Below are 23,825 nucleotides of genomic sequence, written 5' to 3'. Positions count from 1 at the left end.
TACATTTATGATAATATATATTTAGCAGATGGAAAGAAATACTGTCGACGTAGAAGTATTCAGCGCAGCCGACGCGTTGGTATCAACGGATATAACCAGTTTTAAACAGATAAATAACAAACGACTCCACGAGTAACCCCACGAGTAACTCCACCAGTAACCGCACCTGTGAGGGCAAGGACTTCTCGCCACCCGATAACGCCATGCCACACCAGCGTATTTACGCGTCGGCGTCAGAGTTACAAGCAGTTCAATCATGCTGCAAATGTTGAAATTCCAAATTTTCAGCGATTGCGCGATTCAACTGTTGCTCATACGGTTCGTCGAGAATCGCCTTTCTATGAAATATCTCTTCTAGCGGGGCATCTCCGGCCAAGCAAGAAGCAGCGGACTCAGGATAAGAACTAGCTGCCGAGATTTCAGAATGGAAAGACAATGGCTTGCCCGGAACACTCTCTTGATGGTCGTACGTCACGCCAGGATAGCAGAAAGACGGTCGTCCTTGAAATCCAGCGTTAAACACTGCGTTGTCATAATAATGTCCAACGCCTTGAAAGCCTGTAACAGTATAGTCAGTATCAGCAGCAGATATTAGTCGATAGAAGTGTTACAATTTCAAAATGTTTGGTCGGGAGTTGCTACACACAAATGTTACGAATAGCGCTGAACAAATGAAGTACATGAGGGATACGATTCTAAATCGGGTATTATGCTTTGAGAAGGGTCGAGTTTCGGCTCATTACGACGTCACAGCAGTATGCGTAATCATGATCATTGATCAGTGTCCTTTTATCAGAGATGAGCGGATTTGAAATTTCTATGTCCTAATCCAATCCAAATCCAAATCCAAATCCTAATCCATAACTTTTTCATATTCAGGTCCATGTCCAATCCTAATCCGGTTCCAACTGGAAATTCAGAAAAATACTAATTTATGCAATGGAGGGATTCGAAAATTTTCTTTCACAACCAACGATTCACTTGATTCAATATAACTCAGTAACCATAAGTACATTAATAACAGATCTGAATAAAGTTAGTCGCCATTCGCCACACAACATTTTGATCTCCCAGAAAATAGGTAAATCCAATCCAAATCCTAATCCGTTCTGAAAAAAATGTCTAATCCAAATCCAATCCAAATCCGACAAAATTTCACAAATCCTGTTTTTTCAAAACCGAATCCTAATCCATGCTCATCTCTGCCTTTTATGCTACCACAAGATGCCAGTTTTGCATCAGATTATTTGGTATTTGTTCGACCATACCTATTTCGTTGCGCTTTGTGACAACGCTGTGAATTGATCACGACTTTACAGATATGCGATTTCTACTGACGTGCAGCTTAGTACTAGGCCTACAACCTTAGGGTTACCATATTATTGTAGCTCAAATTCCGGATAATATTTAGCGCCAACTAGCGGGTTTTACAATGACGTATTACCTCATTGTCTGGCAAAATCACGTCACCGTAGCAGAACTTTGCCTATCCACTGTGTACGGGAGTGGAGTGGAAACTAGGCCCCGAATTACGCCATCTCTAATGTCAGCTCTGCTGATTACTAGAGTCTGCCACATATTTCTTCACGGGCCGGATGAAATCATCTAGCGGGCCGTGTCCGGCCCGCCGGTCTTATGTATAACATCTCTGTTATACTGTTAGGTCGGTGCGGTTAGATGGTTAGCAACCTCCAGGTTTACAACCACCTTCTTCGACTAAAGCCCCAATCGGCCTTAATCAACTCGAGCAATACACCGTTATCTTAAAATTGCGATTACAATTAGACTTATTTCGGTAAATGATAGCTGTTCTTATTTATTTTTGATCGTATTTTTTGCGAGGGTGGTGCCCCTCATTATAAAATCAGTATACGTTTCGTTTCACTAAATCGTTCCAGGCACGAAGAAAAATTTCAAGCATTATAAATCTGCTTAAAATAATATTGTTTATGTTGATTTACGAAAAATATTTGGGCCTACTGGAAGCCTTCAGAATTCCGGCCATTTAGACATATTTGAGAATTTCCTCCCGGACGCAGTTTTTACAGTCAAATTCCGGACAGGTCTGGGAAACGCCGGACGTATGGCAACCCTGTACAATCCCTACATCAGGGGGGAACAACCTTTTCGAAACCAAGAGCTACTTCTTGGGTACTGAATAGTGCAACGGGCTACCAGTTATTCCCGTCGTTTATCCGTGCTCAGCTGGATTCATTCACATAGACATGAAACCCATCTCCGATTCGACTTTCAAATCTCTCATGTGAATATTTGCTACTGCGACCGCTGGCGACTCATTTGCTCCGCGTTGGAGACCCCTGCCCTACATGTTTCGTATGATGCGGTACGACCAATCGGCATTTACAGCCTTCCACAATAGAAAATGGTTCGAAATCGTCGTATAATTTCAGTATACTCGAACAGTCATCTCAGACCACCCACTCGAGTCATTACAATTAATACTCGATACAGTTTCGAGTGCTCGAATCATTGCACAGGACCGAGTTACCTGCGCATCATATACCCGAAAAATATCAGGGGATTCATAAACCACAATATCTGGAGTTATTCCACAGCCAGACGCATAATTACTGGTTTGGTTCCAGAGGTGGTCAAAGTAGGCACCGTCGCTACTCAAGTAGAAGTAGAAGTAACCCCGGAATTTCTACTCAAGTAGAAGTAGGAGTGTTGGCTGTTGTTCTACGCTTATTTTTGCCTACAAAACTGAAAACTGTCAAGTAGAAGTAGAAGTAATCTAAAATCATAACTACTTAAAAAGTCGTGTGAGTAGGCAAAATATTCTTCAAGTACTTCCAAAAGTAGAAGTACTTCGTTACTGACCACCTCTGGGTTCCACATAGCGTACTCAAGATGACTGACAGTGCTGAATGAATCATCGATGGTGTCAGTCAGAGATGATAAACGTAGTCAGCGTTGCCACCCCATCAGAAGTAAAACTAACTCCATAAATTTGCACTTAATAACAAGTAGAAACAGCAACTACCAAGACCGACTCGGACATGACTGCAAAACAATAGAATACGTTGGTACGCAGCGCGATTCGTGATCGAGTGACGCCTACCATGATGCAAACATATATCATCCCTTGAGAATTACTATATAGACCTTCCCATTCGATAGTTTCCAATCACAAGTAATTTGCCTCTCCGTATCTCTGATTGCATATTCATGAGAACAACACCGGAAGAGCGCGAGAGCATCGCCACGCCGTTCTGTATCAAATCGATGTAACGCTACTTCACAGGGAATCGTAAATCGATAGCGCCAGTCACCGCGGGATGAAAAATCGAAACTTGAGAATAAGCTTGACATTTCAATTTGTCGCGCGTGGGATTTGTGCTAACAAATGCGCGTTTCTTCCTTCTGCTACGAAACCTGAAACCCCCGGCGAGCGATTTAAAACGCAGAACAGATTGCGGGTCGCAGTATCGATAAAATGCCCGGTGGAGCACCGACATTGGTCACGTCGTGCTGTCAAACAAATACTCTCAAAGTACAAGGCATGCGTACTATTGATGATTTCCCCTTGGTCAATTCAGGATTGGTACTGAATATTATATGACTGACTATTGAGGTGTTTCATGACAATCGCGTCTCCCCCACGTGAATAATGGGTTATAAATATTCCCCGCAATAAAATCGGTGACCAGTGACTAATAACTAGGGCGAGTTTTTGAAATTTTTTTACAGCTTCCGGAAGCTTCCTAAATACTCAAAATTCATGTAGTTATGATGCTTTAGGCTGTTTGCATGAATTTTATATTGCAACTTTTCGCGACTTCTTGGTATTTTTCATAGTTTTACTGCAACCTGTATCAAGTATTGCGCAAAATGTGAAAGGGTGATTTAAAAAAACATAATGTAAAAGTATTTCTTTTATGGTTCTATTCTCTTTGATTTGCATAACAAAGAGCTATGTGATGGATTAGCTGGATCTCAATGTTTTCTATGACGCAACTGTTGGCTTGCAAGCTATAGAAGTTCACTAACCCAGCCAAGCACGACAGTGCCCGAGCTAAATTGAAAGTGGAAGTATGACCTGACTTGTCTTTTGGCCAAGCCCTCAACAGCGGAAACAGGTTGTGTCTAGTATTTTGAGGTCAAATTTTGTCGATATAGCTTAGTTAAATAAACTCTGTGTTTATGAAATTGCATTCGTTATTTTGCAAGAAAGAAGTGATAACCTTGATATACTTCAAGGTGACAGTGTAAGCGGCGATGCGAGTCGTTTCCGCCATAAGTAGTATATTGAAACTTAAATCTTAGCTTAATAAAAACGCACCAGTCAGCTTTTAGGGGCGCAGTTATAGCATAGTATGGGAGCTGCTGGGTTGTACAAAATAACCGTTCGAGTATCTTATACACTAAGTCAGTGGTTCTCGACCGGGGGTCCGCGAAACCATTTAAGTTACAAAATGACTGATAACCATCTTTAACTTTTTTAAATTAGGGAAATCACGATGCAGTTTCGCTTCAAACTGCTAATGATTCAGTAAACACATCAACAGAATGGCCATATGAGATTATAATCCTACTGTGTAAACTCATTTAAAATTGCCAATAGCGACCTACAGAAAGATGTTTTGTTGAGTTTGTTGAAATTAGTTTTTCTAGTCTGTCTTAAAAAAGTGATTGCAATCTCATCACAGAATACATTTTCTTCTGTGATATACATAACCACTATACCGGTATCTCTTGAAGATGAGCTGTTATATGAAAATAACTAGTCTGGACTTGATACTTTCATTGAAAAATCTGTTTCTCAATTTTGGTGCCATATTTGTTGCGACAGTGCTCAAAGTCGTCGGAAGCGTCAGGCGTTAATATTATACATTCGCCCCCACCGTACCTTTGTGGAAATAGATTTTTAGCACTCGTTCATTTCAAATCGAACGCTTGAATTTTCACAACAGGACCAAATATTTCAAGAAATAAGAAATTCAGCTGCAGAAGTCCGTTCGAAATAATAAAAGTCTACCCGTATTTCTACATATGGTATGATATTAATTTCAAGAACGGTCATTTCGTTGCTGTTTATCACTAGCCTTGAGTTGATATTTTCACAAGACAGATGACCGTTGCACGATAATTGAGCTAAATTTGAACTAAAATTTGCGGGGGTCCGTCACGATCCAAAAGGGGTCCGCGAAGACAACAAGGTTGAGATCCACTGAATTAAGTAGTGCATAAATGCAAGTTTTTATTGCAACTTTTATTGAAATTAAGTGCAACTTTCTCACGATTTTAGTGCATCATAAATTGCCCTAGTAAGTAGTTTTGCTGAAAAAACTGTTCAAGCAGAACTGGAAGTAGTCTAAAAACGCAACCGCTTCAGTAAGTATAGTGCAAATAAGAAAATACCGCCTAAATATTCCAAAAAAAGTAGAAGTATTTCGTGTCTCGCCACCTTTATCGGTGACGCATGTATCTGGAACTTTATTTCGGAAATACACGAAAATCTTGTTGCTTCTAATCGAAACTTAACGGGTAGCGCATCCTGCCCTGATCGCGATCTTGGATTTGATTTTAAAAATATTTTGTCTTTATTGGCATGAAGATAAAAAAATATTGCGACGTGCGGCCTGTGTAGATTTGCTAACGGGGAGGCTAAAAATATAATAGAAAATCAACCAGTTTCGATATCAAGTTTCAATTCTGATAGCGTAGCAAAGCTGCGAATCTAACAAGTTGTAATCGTTAACACCGGCTGCATAAGCATTAACTCTTTAACCTGAATTCAAAATGTTGATATTCGGCGATTGACAATTGTCTTGCTGTAGTATTCCGCTGTGTATGTAACGACTTCTGTGATGGTGGTACATGCCATTTCTCATCCTGTATCGGCCGGGTGTGTTGCTCAGTCTCTTCTCTTTACTTCGACGATTTTGAAACCAAACCTGTAAAATAGTTCACCCCATTATGCGTGACTCTGTGCTCTAGTCGCCAAACGATTTTGTCACCAGCAAACATAACAGGCAGTGCTATCGACGTCACTACAGTATTCATAAGTGGGAACAAAATCACTAATTCCATGACCATGTATAGGAGATATACTTGCACCTGGTAATCGTTCGCTTATTAAAGGGGCACTGCACTCTAAGAATGATGTGGTCTCAAATTGAATGGCAAAACGAAAGAAAAATTTTGGCCGCAGCCGTTTTCTTCAGAACGCCGCCGTAATGAGCCTGTAATGTATTGAAATTTCCACAAATGCATCACGCCCCAGCAGTCACGCAGAGATCGAACTTCATATAGTTGTCAGCCGATGTTATGAAGGAAATAGAATACACTAGGCCCGATTTTGACATAAATCTTCTGACTGGACAGGGCTGTTCAAAAATAACTTTTTTTCCCGATTCAAGCCGGTCACCTCTTAAATCGTCAGGTTGCAGTAGGAAACCTTGCTCACCAAATTTCACTCGATTCCAACCAGCAAAGTACTCCGCGGATCCAATTAAATTTTTTATTTTATTATGGAAAATTGAATAAAAAAAATGTCCAAATTTTTCTGCCAACCCCATGAAATTGTTGAGCTGTCTTCAAAGACGTTGCAAAACAAATTTGAGTCAATTCCGACCAGTAGAAGCGGAGTTATGTGAGTTTTTCGTTGATAAATCGCGGATTATCCACTGATGAAGGGTTAGGATATATATAAGGGTTGGTTTCAGGGCCATGCTTCGGGTTAGGGTAAGTTTTGGCTTATAAAGTCCCATGCTGAAGTGACGCATGGTAAAGTGTCCATGCTGAACTGTCGTTTTCTATTGTGTCGCATGTTCATATGTTGGGGCAGTGGCGCAACCTGGTTTGAGTTCGGCAGAATTAATTGACAATGTGAATGTATGCAATTGTTACTCGAGTACCTTAGACAGTTTCCACCCCAGTTTTAAAACTAAAGCACAACCAGATGATTACGGAAACTGCGAGTTGCCACCATACCTAACGACATACGTAGTCACAGGGATAAATATACTATAAAAAGTAGTCAATTCGAGTGAAATTGGAATTATGTAAATAATACAACGTATATGCGAGCTTATGAAATAGCAACGTCATCTACAATTGTATATAAAATGGCAAATTAGAATATAATGGTAGTAGCTGGAAGACCGATTTTTATCATGATTAGCATTCAGTTTAGGGAAGAGTAAATAGGGCCGGGACAATCCTGTAGGCCTATGTCTGATAGATTGGATTCAGAATCTGGTTTTGGGCTTATAGTCTAATATTCATGTATCACTCATTATAATGTCGTAAGTGTCGGGATGGAGGGTAAGTTAAAATATGTACCTTTCTATGCGACCGCAAGGGATATAATTCCAGTACCACATCACGCTAAAAATAATTTAATATGTTGTAGACGGGACCATAACTGCCGCACCCAAACCCCCAATTAGGGAGGGGGCGAGCTCGAAGGGGCCCAAAACTATTCCGTAAATTAGCATTATACCGCCTGAATATGTTTAATTAATAATTACGGGCCCTACAGTTTCCAAGACAACTCATTCTGTTCTACCGGGAAATCTGATTGCGTGAACAGGGAGGATAAAAAATTGATAGCAACATATATGCAATTCCAGATCATATTGACCGATTCAATCATGAATTGTTGAAAATTTTCGCACTAGGCGCGTTTAGAAGAATGCGTCTCACTAAACAGTAGCTTACAAGAAATGTAGTTGATAAGTCGCGGCAAACACGACTAACCTGAGGGGGTCTTGGGGGCAAAGCCTCCCAGAGGTTTGGTTTATCACCCTATGGGGGGCTCAAGACCAACGTTTTGGGGGGCCTGACAAAGTGCTGTTACGGTCCTGGTTGTAGACCAGGGGTTCTTAAAGTATGCGTCGCGAAGGGCATAGTTTTGGGTCGCGATGACACCAGAGCTATCTTTTAATATGTATATCATATTTGTTGAGTGTCTTGCAACGAAATTAGTTCTTCGCGCGATTAACTGTAGTTAGTTTTTACGCGTTCGAGGTCACTGTGTTGGTTATTATAGCCAATTAGCGAGACACGCAGAAAAGTCGTTACCACTATATAGCTTGATCGTGAAACTGTGTCGACCACTGCATTACACAAATTGATTTGAATTGATGTTAAGATTTACTCGACGTTGGTTTGTCTGGAAAACACCGGCGGATACAGTTGGTATACTTTACTGTAGGGGTGTGGAACAAGCGGGTGCGAAACCACGTTACACAGGTATTTCGATGCCAACCCCTTCAAATGCAGTGCAAATGCGACACACAGAGGAAAATAATGCACCATGGTTTGAAAGCGTGCGACAGAACCGTTTCATAAAGCTGCGTTGCGTGCAACTGTCGTCTGCGCTTTCTACATGTCATACATACCAGTAAAACCGTAGCTTAATAATATTAAAAATGCATTCTTTGTGATGTGCAAGACTTAGGTCGCGAGATCCCACTAAACTCATATTTGGGTAGCGGTGTAAAAAGTTTGAGAACCACTGTTGTAGACTGTACGTTTCTCATTTTTATCTGTGGCGTCACCACTCCACAAAAATGTCATATCCGCTAACGTGCATGGCTTTACAGTACATGTTTTGGATGTGGCGCAGAGTTGATAAACTTTGAAATTCTCGGCTTCCAAAGTAGATTAGAACTAGAATTATAGCTACGTATAGTTTTTTTCCAAATTACATCAGAATTACTGAATTCGCCGAAACTTAGAAATTGAATTCAATTCCAAATTAGAAACACAACAAAAATCAAGTTCATACCAAATTCATTCGCAAAAATATGAGAACGGGCAAAGTCTACACACCAAGAACTACACAGTTCTCCTCAAAACCAGAAAATGGATATGAATCAACATTAGAGAACAGAATTAATTTACACAGGGAATTCGACATAGATTACTGGCATTTCTTCCTAGACGAATATATTTATGTACCTGAATCACTCTATTGTTAAGGCCTGTCTCTTTCTCCAGTTGCTCGCGGACTTGACGCGATGGCTTCGGGTTATGAGCGAACGTTTTCGTCAGCTTGTCCAACTGCGTGCGGTTGATGCAGGTTCGCGGCCCGCGCGTCTTTATCGGCTTCTTCGACTTGTCGTCTCTGCGGTCTTGCCGGCGACTGCTGGCCTTCAGCGATGCGTCATGCGGCGCGGGCGTTTCGCCTGACGCGACTCCCTCGTCGTAAACCGTGGCTTCCGCGCTAAACGAGCTTTCGCTGTCCGCCATATTGTCGTTTACGGTGAGATCTGAAAGGTGAGCGCGAGCGTCGTAACCTCGTAACGTTTGACGGGATGGAAGCATCGGAATGAGAAAAGATCTGTATTAGAGACAGTCGGATTTGACTTTTTATACTTTACTTCTGTTCTTGATTAGGCGGTGATTTCCAAACTGTGTGACGCCACAGATTCTCAGGTGTACCAAGAATCTTATTGAAATTTTGCAAAATAACGACATAAACATCTGAAATAAGGCATGTAGAAAACCCTGCTCGACTTAAAAGCGCACTATATCCAGTATCCACTTCAATGGCTGGTGAATAGAACGTGTGACTACGAAACGACCCGACCCGATGAATTTCTATCACTTCAAATGCGATACTTATGAAATTAAGTATGTACCGTTAATCTGGTTGCCCGACATTTGAGCATGCAAAACAATGAAAAATGATAGCTGACCATGCGATACGTCATCCTGTGCTTTTCTAGCTCAACAACTAATTAACCACACCCCAAACCCAAGGTCTCAAGTGTCGCATGCAGAAAACTGTAACGAAACACGCGTCATCTTGAAAGATTAATCTTTTGCATTTTCGCCAGGTGACATTTCGCTTGCTTACCGCTATCGGCCATAGTCAAGATATCGTGGCGGTCGCATATCTGTCCGTTATATCATGCACGTTTTCGTCGCATCGAATGTGTATTTTTTTTAAATACTGACGCCATTTTGTTCGTCTCGTATATGCTTAATGCAACTGTGATTCCAACTTCTGAATTATATTGCGATGTCAGGTACTACATGCTCGCGAAGCGAATCACAGCAATCTTTCTGTTTACAGAGGACGATGAAAATCCGATTAGAATATTCACGTCTGTAAGCTAATGAAAATTTGGGGAAGGTTTTTGAAATTGGCGGTCGAAGGTTATACGAACAATGACTTTGCGTCACGGCTCCATTGTGGCTTTCACGCCACAGTCGGCAAGGATTAGCGCTATTTCACCCCTGTTCACGACCTGGTGACCTAACATTAGTAGGGTTGGGCACAATTATCGTTTGGTTATCATCTTGTTACCATAGAAGCCTGGATTCCTAGAATGGCTCCGTTATATAGATGCTATTTCTGCCGTTGGTTAACACAATTTGGCACGCAAATGTGATAGAAATACATTATTGAATTACTTTCTGCTTTTAAAAATCCAAAGTGGAATAATTATATAAGTAGTAGCTTAAATAACGTCAGGCAAAATGAACGCAGTCGGCAAACTAGGTCATGACATACTTATGAATTTATAGTTGAGTACTCCATAAGATTGGGAGTACTTTGTAACCGGCCTCCTCCGGCGACCTCGGCCATACGGACCGAGCCAAAATCCTAATTCAATACATAGTTTTGCTAATTCAGATTAGCAATCCGAAAATGTGATATCTATCAATCATAATAAACATACATGTAAACAGGAACGCACATTAGCTTTGAATCGGCATTTTGAAATGACATTTTAGGTTTGTGTTTACATCAGAACCTTTCGAAAGCTAGCACCACCACTATTGCCACCCGGACCTATAAAGAAAGACGCCATAATTTTCAATTGATGGTATATTACGCGCTATGCTCAGGCATTATGATTCAGGTATGAAAAGAACTATAGATAACTCGCGAAGGACATGTTTGAGAGGGAAGACGGAGTCGATACGGTCGGAAGTGACTCGTGTACGTCGCTGCAGGAAACAACATATTTATTCACAGGCACCTCAAACCGGAATGTAGCTATGACTTCACGGACCGAATAAACTAGGAACTAGAACTAGAACTAGAACTACCAACTTTTCGAAATCCCCACCTAAAACAAAAACTAGAACTACTCCGTTTGCAGAATCCGCAACCAGAACTAGAACTGAAACTACTCCATTTTCAAAACCCGCCACTAGAACTAAAACTAGAACTAGTGATATTTAAAAATCAATGCATCGCAGAATATAGTGCAAACTTTTCACTTGGCCTGTCAACCAATGTTCCCTCTAATTTTTGACGAGTCTGCGCACACACCCCAACTTACTGCGCAGACCCTTGGACAACAGTGCGTAACGACTAAAAAGGTCATCACGTCGGAATTTTTGTGCGCAACTTGGATTTTCTGTGCGCAGAGACCGTGTCAGCACTGCGCATTTGCGCATGTGCGCAGCTTATACTGAACATTGCTGCCAACGTATTTCGTGATTCTCATTCTCAGGAAAATAATTGCCCACCTCTGTCGCACGGGTTCCCAAGTCATTAAATATGAACTGGATGAACTGGAATTAATTATTCTAGGCAAGACAATAATTCTTATTTTAACGGAAATATCAGATATAGAATCGAAATGTCAAAAGCACAGGGTTTCGAGTTTGAAATGGGAGAGATTTCGACCCCCAATACCCCCTGGCTACGCCACTGTATAGTAGTGATGACTCTGAGCTAGAAACAAATGCAAGAATATCATTCAACAGAACGCCGATATCTCGATTGTCGCAAAACGACGACACGTGGTTTTTAGTTAATCGGCAACTAATTTTTTCACATGTGAAACTAGAACTACTGAATTTTCAAAATCTGCAACTAGAACTAGAACTACTCAATTTTCAAAATCACTTGGGGTGCATGCTCGCAGTTAATCTGAGTAGAATACTTTCTAAATTGCAATATGAATCTTCGCAACTCATCGAAAACGACTTAGGCCGAGTTACCAGGATACGGCGGTTATATCGCTAACTTATCTAGAAACTACTTTCTAATTTTCGAAATACAAATTGCAAACAGCAAGTAGTTTTGTCGAAAAAATATTCACGTAGAAATGGATATAGTCTGAAACAGGGGTGGGCAGCTTGCGGCCGTAGAAGGAAATTTGTGCGGCCGTGGATACGTAATTCAATTAGTATGTGTTGGCCACCGTCGACATGAACATCGAATTTACGACTGACTCTCGACTTTTCAAGGGATTAATTACACCAGTCGACAAAATGAAAAAAAAAAAAATTTAGGCAGAACATCTGAGAGCCGTTTCTGGGGTTTTTGAGGTTGCTGATTACGAATATCACATTAGTTTTGTCAGATTGGCTCTCTGTCAGAAGATATTTATACGCCTAAAAAGCCCGAAATTACTGTATTTACCCTTAAATATTTCTCTTGGTGGGAAGAAAATCGTAGGTTTTTCTAATTTTATACTGCGCATAAATGACTAATTGACTATGAAGAACTCTCACGTCATTCTCAGTCATTCTATCAATATTAACATGGCATGATGCGAAATATTTGTTTGTTAAAAAAGCAGTTTATCGAGCCTAAAAATTGTACTTTTCCAAAACGGAAATTCATCTTCTCCTGTATCAATTGGTCATTCTACCAAGAATAAAGAGGAGTATAAAACAATAAAATTTGTACTTGATAGGCTTAACTACAATACTTATATGTGTCTCATTTCTTTTGACTGGTAAATTTTCCACTGAGTCAACGAAGCGGGTATACCTAGTAACCCTAGCAAACGAGAAGCTAAAATCTGGTATCTGGTATATTCGAATACCGATGAAATATTCCAATTTCACATTAGAAGGTGTTCACAGCATGTAATTTCTCCTAAGATGTAGTAAATAAAACTTTTTAGCTGATCACAAAGCACCCAACTACAAACAGTTGGTCCGAAAATTCGTATCTGCATATCGAAAACTTGGAACAAACATGAGCATAAAAGTCCACTTCCTGTTCAGTCATCTTGATATATTTCCCGATCATCATGTTGATTAGCAAGGGGAGAGGTTCTAACAAGACATCAGAACAACAATAGAAAGATACCAGGGCAGATGAGATGAACCATTGATTATATTATGTCAGACCGTTGCCGGAACCTTTCGAGAAACGGCACTAATAGCTTACAGGCGAAAATCGTACAAAAAACAATTTCGATTTAAATTATATCAATAATATTGTATTCCAACTGATTGTTTCAAATTTACAATAGGTGGTTGACGTAAAACTGATTGAATTAATGCCACGTTATTTGAGTATCTATAGGTAAATACTTCTATACATGACTGGAGTTTATTTATGTGCATGATATCCGTGAAAGTCTGTAACTATGATAAATCTAATACCCCAGAATATAGTGCTGTTGCTGTATTTTGATTTAATATAGTCTTCTGTGTGCAAAAATAACAAGTAGATTGAATTTCTAAACTTTTTAGTACCACTAAGCCGATTTTATATCTAGTCATTACCGCGAAAATGGGAGATTTTGGTTAAAACAGCCCCATGAGTTATCTCCACAACAAGAGTCAATTTGAAAAAACTAAGGTCATATTCGGAATCAGTGCCCTTCATAACCCCCAAAACCACTCTTACTTTGTCTGTCTAAAAATATGTGTTGACCAGTGTTATTCTTTGAGCGATGTAATTGATCTTGAAATTTTCTTCGCGTAACGCGCGATGCAATGCGACTTCATTTTTCGATTCTTATACGGCAGCGCCCATTGCAATTGCAATCGAAGCCCCGGAGTACATATGTGAACAGTGTAGGAAAATGATGCACTCCATGTAGAAATACCAACTTCGAAATGTCTGCTCCTCACGAAAGAAATTTTTGTTTCTGCGGGTACGGTTGGGACATTCCAATGTGTTACCGGCCAATATACCGACAATCTTGATGGAAGGTCAAGAAATAACAGATGCAACATAGTGACCAATAACAATTGGCCCACCCGAATATGCATCATAATTTATAACTTGCACTAAATCTGATGAATCTGGTCACATGGGCTGAGAAAAGATAAATATTTGATAGTAATATGTGAAACTACTAATGATAATGACGAAATTTATCGTAAACCTGAACAAATTTTCGCGTAGTGCGCGACCATAATCACTCCCGGTAAATGCTCATTACACATTATTAGCGATTTCGATGCGTTGCGTATGGTAATACGATATGAAAATGTAGAATACTCCGGAGTTCACCGCAAATGGACATGGACTTTGGACAGTTTAGCATGGGCATTTGGTGTCCAATTAGTTCATTGCGACTATGGCATGGATTTGCGGCCGGAGGCTACATAAGTAATCGAAATGCTACCGTTAATATTAAAAAGGCTGCCCACCCCTGGTTTAAAAGGATAACCATAGAGTAGGTGCTGCAATTATAGTTAAAACCTTTTTGAGTAGGTCTACTTCGAAAAAATAGAAGCACTTCGTTACAGCCCACGTCCGTTTTCGCATAAGTAAAACTGTGAACGCATTTGAAGCTATTGACGTGTTTTTAACTATATAGTGATATCAGTAATTATGAAATTCGCGTTATTGATTTGCGTCTACCTATAGCGGCATATATCAGTAGGCTATGTAGCCAGACTTATACAAGCGACCAGTCTACACTCGTAACGAAAATAGGGTTTATTCACACCCGTGTACCACCGTGATATACGGTTGTGAATATATACCCCTGCTACACGAGACCACAGACCACAGACTTACAGCAAGTTATATCTCAAAACCAACATTTTAATCCGCATGACGCTTGCGCGTAGGGACGTAGGACGGTGTGCGCGTATACAAGGAGGATTTAGTTCTAGTTTTAGTTTAAGTTGTAGTTGCGCATATTGAAAATCCAGCAGTTGGACAAGTTTGTATTGTACAAATGTTGTAGTTTGTGAACCTTTCTTTAGCTATCGTCCTCAAGCGAATGTAAGAATGTTGCAAAATATACCGCGATGGCACCGTATTCATTTAGCTGTCATCGTTCGGAATTATGATTTTGTGACTCTTGAATGGTGGCGCCTTGGGGAATTCGTCCACAAAAAAATGGCGACGGGGCTTTGCAACGACATTAATCGGCTGCGCTTCAAACATGAAGACGCGGCGACAGATGGGAGCGATCACAGGAATAATTGAACACAGTGAACGACACATATCAGAGGTCGGCAATCTTTTCGAAAGGCGAGTCGAACAAAAAATCAAAAGGTCAACAGAGTGTTGAGCAACGGTGATGTCCAATGAGCGTTCATCGGCTGGGATGCGATTTGGAAGCGTGGAAGTAATTTACGCAATCTCGTGACGTCACGGAATCCGAATGAGGTGATGTACAAAACGTCATTAATTTTTACATGAGAGTTACACTGACAAAAGATATACAAAACGATCTCCAAACGTACTTTCTACTTTATAAAAGCCGAATGGTAAAATGTAAAGACCTTTTAGCAGAAAGAAGTGGTAAAAGTCTCAAAACAAAACATTTGATTAAGTATAGTGCAAGTAGAGAAAACCTGTACATGAGTACTCCGAAAAATTGGTGGACCAGAGGTTGGCGACCCCTGCTATGCACGAATCAACACCGTTGTGATATAAGTTAAAATACAGCTAACAATAATTTGTATCATGGCAGGCCATATGTCGGGCAGCCGATTTTCTCATGTCGATGGTACTACACACATATATAATCTGTACATATACAGCAGCCGTCAGCTCAGACCGTCATAATCATAACTAAAGTGCCGGGCCTGCCATGATACAAATTATTGTTAGCTGTATTTTAACTTATATTACAACGGTGTTGATTCATGCATACCAGAGGTCGCCAACCTCTGGGGTTTCCCGACATAGGAGCATGCGACACACTGGAAAGCGACAGTTCAGCGTGGAGCACTTCAGCATGCGTCACGGCAGCATGTTGACTTTATAACCGAAAAACTTACCCTAACCCGAAACATAGCCCTGATATTAACCCTTATATATATCATAATCACAAGCCTAACCATAACCCAACCATAAATCCAACCCTAACCCGCAATTTCACCTGCATGCTCATGTGTCGCATGACCAATTGTCGCATGCCGAAGTATCGCATGGTATAATGTCGCACGCTCATATGTCAACGGACCGAGAAAATCGCGACTTCTGCCTCCAACTCCACACCCGGGACGTGCAACGTGCAGCCCATGGGCCAAATGCGGCTCACACAGAAAAATTGCGCGGCACGCGAAATGGTCTTCCGATTCAACTGGCAGTCTTGTACGTTTGAGCTAATCACAAGTGCGCCAAAGTTCACTTATGCTGACTTCTCACGTGAATACTTTTAACAAAATTAAGTCAATAATACGAAGAAATCGTGGGATTTACCTCCGAGTATCACATAATGCTAAACACAGAACAGTCAACCCAGTATCGTATTCCATTGATTAACTTCGCCATTGCCGTTACCGCTGTTTTAATAATGGACCTTGTAACTACTAGAAAGTCCATATGCGGTTCGCGGCTTCATCGCGTTATTTATATCTGATCGCCTGTCAAAAGTTTGCTCACCCTGCTCTGCACAATGCAATCGCTGACCGAACCTATAAGTGCTGCTCAAAGTTGTCGCTATTTCACCACAGTATATTATCATCATGGCCTGCTGTATGTACCACCAATATAACAGCACACTGTCTACAATGTAGCAAAGCAATATTGATGCAATTACGACCGCTTCAGTTACAAATCGATCAAATCCGTCGATCTTACCCGAGCCATCGTCTTTAACGTCCCCGAATTCACCCCAGTCGTCGAGACTTTCTTTCGCGAGCGTGTTACCAGGTTCCGATTTTACAGATGCGGAGTATTGTTTGTCGTCCGATGTGTCACACGAAAAACTCAATCCATTTACGACAGCTTCGCGCGAAGCAGAGAGCGTGCTCCACGGGAAGACCAATGTCGATGATGTGGGATCTACCGACGTGACGTCTGCGAAATACAGAATTCAACTATTGAATGGTTGGTGCGGAAAATGGCGGACGTAATTTTGAAGTGGGGATTTCTTGCACACAGACAACAAACAAAGGAAGCTGAGGTAATATAGGTGGGGTAGGGCATAATGGATCGGAGTCGAGTCAGTACTTTTTAAAATACGGTTGGAATTCTTATTGATGAGCATGACTGATGTAACTGGTAACCACCAACCACACTTGCGTCTTGTGTTAGTTGTATTATTCAATACAAAACTTCGAGCAGTTAATGTCATGTTTCGTTTGCTGTAATATATGCTGCATCCCCTGCGATCTACTGTTTTTGTAGTTCACTAGAAATAGATACCGTAATCGTAGATGATTATTATCGGAGTTTTAGGATAGGATCACTGTCATTTCAAAAGTCCGGTCCAGGAATCGGATCGGAGTTCGATCAGAGAATTAAGAAACAGGATTGGAGTCGGACCTGGGAATTTAAAAGTATACCAGACATGTGACGTGCAACTTGCAATTATTGAAGATGCAAAACAAGTCCTTTGCTGTTGTTATGAATACATTACCAATGTTACTGTACACTCTATGAATATCAAATCGAATGTGAATTCGGACTACTCCAGCTCAATTTTCATATCACTAGAATTCGACTGAAAATATAATGGATGGTATCCCGTCGTGAGTGTTATATCCCCCAAGGAAGTATTTTTGAAACTTTCACATCATGCATGCCATTACAGTGCCAGCCAGGATGAAAATTTAAGAGGGACTGTCGGCAGTTAAAGAGTCCGCGAGAGTACCTCTTTCCGGAGGTTTTATTTATGAGATTTCCACCATATCCTGCGGTGGAAATCAGGTAAATTGCAGTTTCAGGTACCACCTTGTGCTTTCACACCCAATTCAAACTGGTGAAACTGAGTCAAATACACCAATCATTATGGAGATATAGTCCATAGGCGTAGTTAACGCGTATCACCTTTTTCAGATTTCTTGAGTGGTACTCGAAAACAAAAGCCAATGTACTCCTGTAGTATATCTCCATTGGAATAGATGTATTTGACATATTTTCATCCATTCGACGGGTGTGAAAAGAAATGTGGTACCTAAAAGTGCCAGTCACGTGATTCACACTCTACGATATGGTGATATACATTATTTTTGTTAACACTGCAGAACCAGTATCGAAGTATTTCCGCTTTTGGAAGTAGGCTCTATTCAAGAACGTTTAGAGACTACTCTCGGTGCTGTGTTCTCAGACTACTTCCACTTCTACTAAACAGTTTTCGACGCAGAATTATTTTCTCATCACGGTTTTACTTTGGTAACGTAGAAATACAGCTTTTGTATGGGTTTGTATCAATGTTTTGACTGAAGTTGTATCTTGCCAACCAGACAAAATGGCGCATGTGACAGTATAATTTCGAAAATCAGTCAGTTGTCGCAAAATTACTCACCTTATACGCTTTGGCTTCTGTAAAGAAGTAATTAGTTTTTGTATCGTTTCGCATCGATTTTGTGATTGAAGTTATAATAGCAACTGTACAAAATGACTCGCGTATCATGGGGAAAATATAATTTCGAAAATCCCACAGTTTTGTCGTCGGCAGTCATTTTGTGTTGCCGTGACCTTCGATTTAAAACTCAAAATAAGAGACACCTTGACCGAATTCACTCTAAAAACTATAGAGCTGTTGTTGTACGTGGCATTCATGGTGTTTGTCGACTAGAATGGTTATTTACACCCGGCCAATTTTCTTTTATTTTTGATTCCGTAGCTACCGACTTGTAGCACGCCCATCTAGGCTTTAAGACATTGCGCTTACGTGGCCGATATGGCGAGGAGATGCCTAGATAAACCGTCCACACTTAGGTTGGAATTCTGGGTTCGACCTCGGTCGAACTTGAAGCCACGCCACAATCCATTATGGTTTTGTAGCTGTGGATCTAGGGTTGCATTTAAAACAAAAATCAATTTAAAACAAACATGTTTAAAACAAGGCCCTTGTTTAAAACATTTTTTTAAGACATGACGTCAGCTATATTTTGTTGTGACGTCGTATTGGATTGGCATTGACAGTTGAAAATAGAGGATAAATATTGCTCCTTTGTCGAAATATCTGTACTATTGCTGTCGAACCGACACTTATCGATATACGTCGGCGTTATCGAGTGGTAATTGTCCGTAGGCTCATATAACATGTGGTTTGGAAAGTATTTACACAATTATGGCATAATTTTACAACTTAAAAAAAACACATTTTTTAAAGGCCTTTGTTTAAAGCATTGTTTAAAACATGCTTTAAACAATGTGTTTTAAAACACCGTTTGTTTTAAATGCAACCCTACGTGGATTATACCACTACGCTCTCTCGTCACTTATATTTGAGTTCTTTTTAGACATTTCATTTTCTACTTGAACTAGCCGCGTCTGACAAATCTCTACTTCCATTTGGAATTGGGTAGAAATTTGCGGCATATTTTCCACTTCTACGTAAGTAGCAACACAGACTACTTTGCGCATCTCCTCTGCACCACCCACTTCTAACTATGACGGTGAGAGTTACAATGTATGCCCCTGTTCGTACTTGGTTAATGGGTAAGATATAATGACGAACGAACCCACGTCGGACGAATTTCCCCAGTCTTTTTCGCACGTAATGCTTCCATCATCCGAGAGGTGTATCCGTTCGCCGACAGCAAGTTTTCGAGAGCATGTAATGCAGCAGAAGCAGAAATCGTGGTAAAAATATTTCTTTACTTTTCGAAACAAAGAATCGTCTGTGAGTCTTTTCCCACATTTTTCACATTCAGGCCCGAACTTTCTGAAATACACAGTGCTGTATGTAGCGAGATACATACACCGATAATATAAAACGAAATATTGAATAGAGTGTTACCCGAGCATTGAGCATTAGGGCTGTTCAAAAATAACTTTTTTCTCCCGATTCAAGCCGGTCACCTCTTAAATCGTCAGGTTGCAGTAGAAAACCTTGCTCACCAAATTTCACTCGATTCCAACCAGTAAAGGCCTCCGCAGATCCAATTAAAATTTTTAATTTATTATGGGAAATTTTTAAAAAAAAATTCCAAATTTTTCTGCCAACCCCATGAAATTGTTGAGCTGTCTTCAAAGACGTTGCAAAACAAATTTGAGTCAATTCCGACCAGTAGAAGCGGAGTTATGTGAGTTTTTCGTTGATAAATCGCGGATTATCCACCAATCAAGGATAATCCGATAAAATATCATCGAAAAACTCACATAACTCCGCTTCTACTGGTCGGAATTGACTCAAATTTGTTTTGCAACGTCTTTGAAGACAGCTCAACAATTTCATGGGGTTGGCAGAAAAATGTGGAAATTTTTTTTTTTTATTTTCCATAATAAATTAAAAATTTTAATTGGATCTGCGGAGGCCTTTACTGGTTGGAATCGAGTGAAATTTGGTGAGCAAGGTTTTCTACTGCAACCTGACGATTTAAGAGGTGACCGGCTTGAATCGGGAGAAAAAAGTTATTTTTGAACAGCCCTATTGAGCATATGTTTATTTATTCGCACCAAATAATGTCATCCGTGTTCTCGAAGCGTGTTATTGTTATATTGACGTTGAAGTGCACCCTACGGCCCTTTGGCCCTTTACGATCTCGTATGAAGTGATGGGTATTTGTCAAAAAGTTGAATTATTTACATCTGGGGTGTGCATTGTGCAACCGGCGGTCCGCAGACCAAATTCGGAACGAGTAGAAAACATTTGCTGTCCGCAAAGAAGTTACAATTTTGAATAGCGTGCGGCCCGCTAAAGGGATTTCTAATTTAGTTTCGTCTTTACACTCTTAGCGAAGATATTGTGTATTCGTCTATGCGCCCGAAAGGTGGCACAGGAAACATAACCTACAACAGCGGTATTAATGAAACACAACATCCAAATGATGCTTGACAAGTTAGAATAAGTACAAATGGAGTACAAAGAAGGTATGCACGGTTGCACATAGGCACGCGTAGGATTTATAACAATGCTTTTTACGTCATGAATCAACCAGAATCGTATCTTACGCAAAGATGCCAAAAGAGCTAAGCTGTCGATTGAGTATATATAAGTTGGTTCAAACCGTGCAATAATTACCTTGGAACACAAAAATAAGGAAATATGCTGTTTAGTCGCTAAAATGTCCGGTGAAATATTCGATCGACGCCTTGAGAACGGGGTTTCTGAATTCTGATGTAGGTTTTCGTGAAACCACCTTTTGGGTGAGAATATACTCCTTTGGATAAGAGTGTACGTTGCAACAACTAGAACGTCGATGTGTGTCCCAGGGTCTCACCGAAAACGTTCCACAGTTCACGACTATGAATTGCCGTGGTTCGTAAATGATTACCTATACCCTCACATGTACAACTATATGATATTGTCGACGGCAGTTACCTGGATATAATGTACTGAACAGTCATCAAATGCCTATTTCGGCGACATACACTGAACAATGTGTTCTGTACAATGTGCAGGTTCACCCATTGCTTTGGAGAAGCCTTATTTTTAGATTGTTTCATATCTATCGGTTGAATCGGCAGTCAGAGTTTGACATAGTGATGGCCTCACAAGTTTGAAACGGTGAACAACAATCATTAGTTGGTAGCTCGCAATGATAAAAGATCGGCATAATAAAAACTTGTAGCATACCTGCGATAAAGACGACTCATGAAGATATGCACAAGACAAATCTTTATTCTGGTTCTGGTTGTATTATTAGTAGGGCAAGTTTTTGCAACTTTTGCAACTTTTTTTTACAGCTTCCGGCAGCTTCCTAAATACTCGTAAGATATGTAGAATGCTGTTTTAAGCTGTTGGAAGGAATCTTATAGTGCAACTTTTTGCAACTTTTGTCCATTTTTTTCATGGAACTTTTTGTTACATTTTGCAACTTTTTCGATTTTACATGAAAGTATTTTCGATTTTGGTGAAATACACGGCCAAATTCGACTGAACCACCGTAAATCAGCACCGAAGTAAAGCTTTTACGGGTATTTCGGGAGCTGAGCCGGAAAATTGACCTTTTTTTTAGTCAACCGAGCAAAATGCAACTTTCCACGGATTTAACTGCAACAAAAACTTGCCCAAATTATTAGTCATTTTAGAAATTCAAAATGCTGCAAAATTGCGATAAGATGAAGAGATAGGAAGGTGACGAAATGACTTGGGGTATTCTTTCAATCAAACACCCACCCAAGTTGTTTTTGTGGCGAGATAGCGCGGTATGGTATAATCCACCGCTGCAACACCAATGGGTGCGGGTTCGAGTCCGACCAAGGTCGACTTCAGAATTCCTATACCTAGGTGTTGAAGATTTATCTAGGCTCGTCCTCGCCACCTCATCCACGTAAGCGGTGTCTTACAAAAAGCCTATAAGTGGGCCGTGCTTCAGGTCGGCAGTTACGGGGGGGGGGGGATATCAGGATGATGTAAATGACCACAGTAGTCGACAAACACCATGAATACAACAACAACAACAACAACCCAAGTTGTTTGCGGACCTCCATACTTTAACGTTATGATTCGTCGGGGATGGCAGCTAAGTACGAAGTGCAATGTGGTGCGTAGCATAGGCCTATCCTTGGTTTCCTGTCACAGTATATAGGCCTGCGAACACAATGAGCGAACTTTCGGACTTCTTCGTTTGAGGTATTCATGGTGTTTGTCGACTACTATGATCATTTCCACCATGCCAATTTCCTAATTTTTATTCCGTGACTGCCGACTTGTAGCACGGCCCATCTTCTAGGCTTTTATAAGACACCGCTGACACGGATGATATGGCGAGGAGGAGCCTAGATAAACCCCCAACACTTAGGTAAGAATTTTGGAGTCGACCTCGGTCGGAATCGAACCCACAACCCATTGGTGTTGTAGCTGTGGATTGTACCACTACGCTATCTCGCCGCTATCGGACTTCTTATAAGACTCTACATCAATGGTTCCCAACGTGGGCGATATCGCCCCCCAGTGGGCGATTTGGCGGTCTAGGGGGGTGAAAATGACGAAGGGGGCGATAGGGGGGCGAAAAAGGACAAAGGGGGCGACGGGGGGCGAAAATAGCGAAGGGGGCGATAGGGGGGGCGATGACGCGTCAAACCAGTTTTTTTTAGTCAACCTACCGGTGATTATAGTTTGTATGCTCAATTTTCGGTACACAAAATTTGGGGGGCGATGATCGGTGTTGAGCTTGAAAAGGGGGCGATGGGTCGAAAAAGGTTGGGAACCACTGCTCTACATGATTGCATGCCCACTTGTACACTATTCTCTGCCAGCGTTCAATTTCTTTCGTTAACTGTGAGTGGCGAGCTGGCTGATATCTTGTCCTTGTCATTATGCCTATTAGCAACCGGACGATTCAATTCTACATTAACTTCGATAATAAGTTATGCTCAAGCGAACCGCGAACATGCATGATATCAACTTACTTCAGGTAATCTGTGCGGCAGTATATCTCATTTAGTTTACAATAACATCTTTCCCGTAGTTGTAATCCACAGTCTTTACATTTCACGCAACGATCGTGCCATGATTGTCCCCCTACGTCGAGCATGTACTTATCCAATATTCGTCTCTTACATCCAGAACAAAATGCTGGACCGTTCGCACAGTCAGCCATTGCGATCCATGAGCTTGCAGACGCCTGGTTGCAGGCAATAGACTCTGCCGAACAGTTTGGAGTCTCCAAGATTAGCCTCATCTCGCCTTTTTCATCTTCACGGTCAATTTACGATATCGGCAAATTGCGACACACTTCAGCCGTTGTGCGATATAAGAGAAACGCCGACGGTACGTCACTCCCTTGCGATTTTGAACTTCTACTAGGATTCTGTTCTTGGTTCTACTGTTCTG

The 23,825-nt window shown here is 40.9% G+C and overlaps 1 protein-coding gene across 1 annotated transcript; it reads right to left on the bottom strand.

Annotated features, from left to right (window-relative positions):
- Positions 1-23,825, bottom strand: LOC145438052 (LIM/homeobox protein Lhx5-like). The gene is made up of 6 exons (XM_080315424.1): positions 23,402-23,825; positions 19,567-19,769; positions 16,733-16,951; positions 8,932-9,242; positions 5,753-5,918; positions 1-558 (listed from the first exon to the last, which is right to left on the bottom strand). Exons 1-6 carry the CDS (start codon positions 23,671-23,673, stop codon positions 251-253), a joined length of 1,479 nt encoding a protein of 492 aa, XP_080171550.1. The 5' UTR covers positions 23,674-23,825; the 3' UTR covers positions 1-250.

This window comes from Botryllus schlosseri, chromosome 4 (genome assembly GCF_051294905.1).
Source record: "Botryllus schlosseri isolate E-star chromosome 4, Bs_hap1, whole genome shotgun sequence".
Lineage (NCBI taxonomy): Eukaryota > Metazoa > Chordata > Ascidiacea > Stolidobranchia > Styelidae > Botryllus > Botryllus schlosseri.
This window is presented reverse-complemented; position numbering and strand designations above follow the sequence as displayed.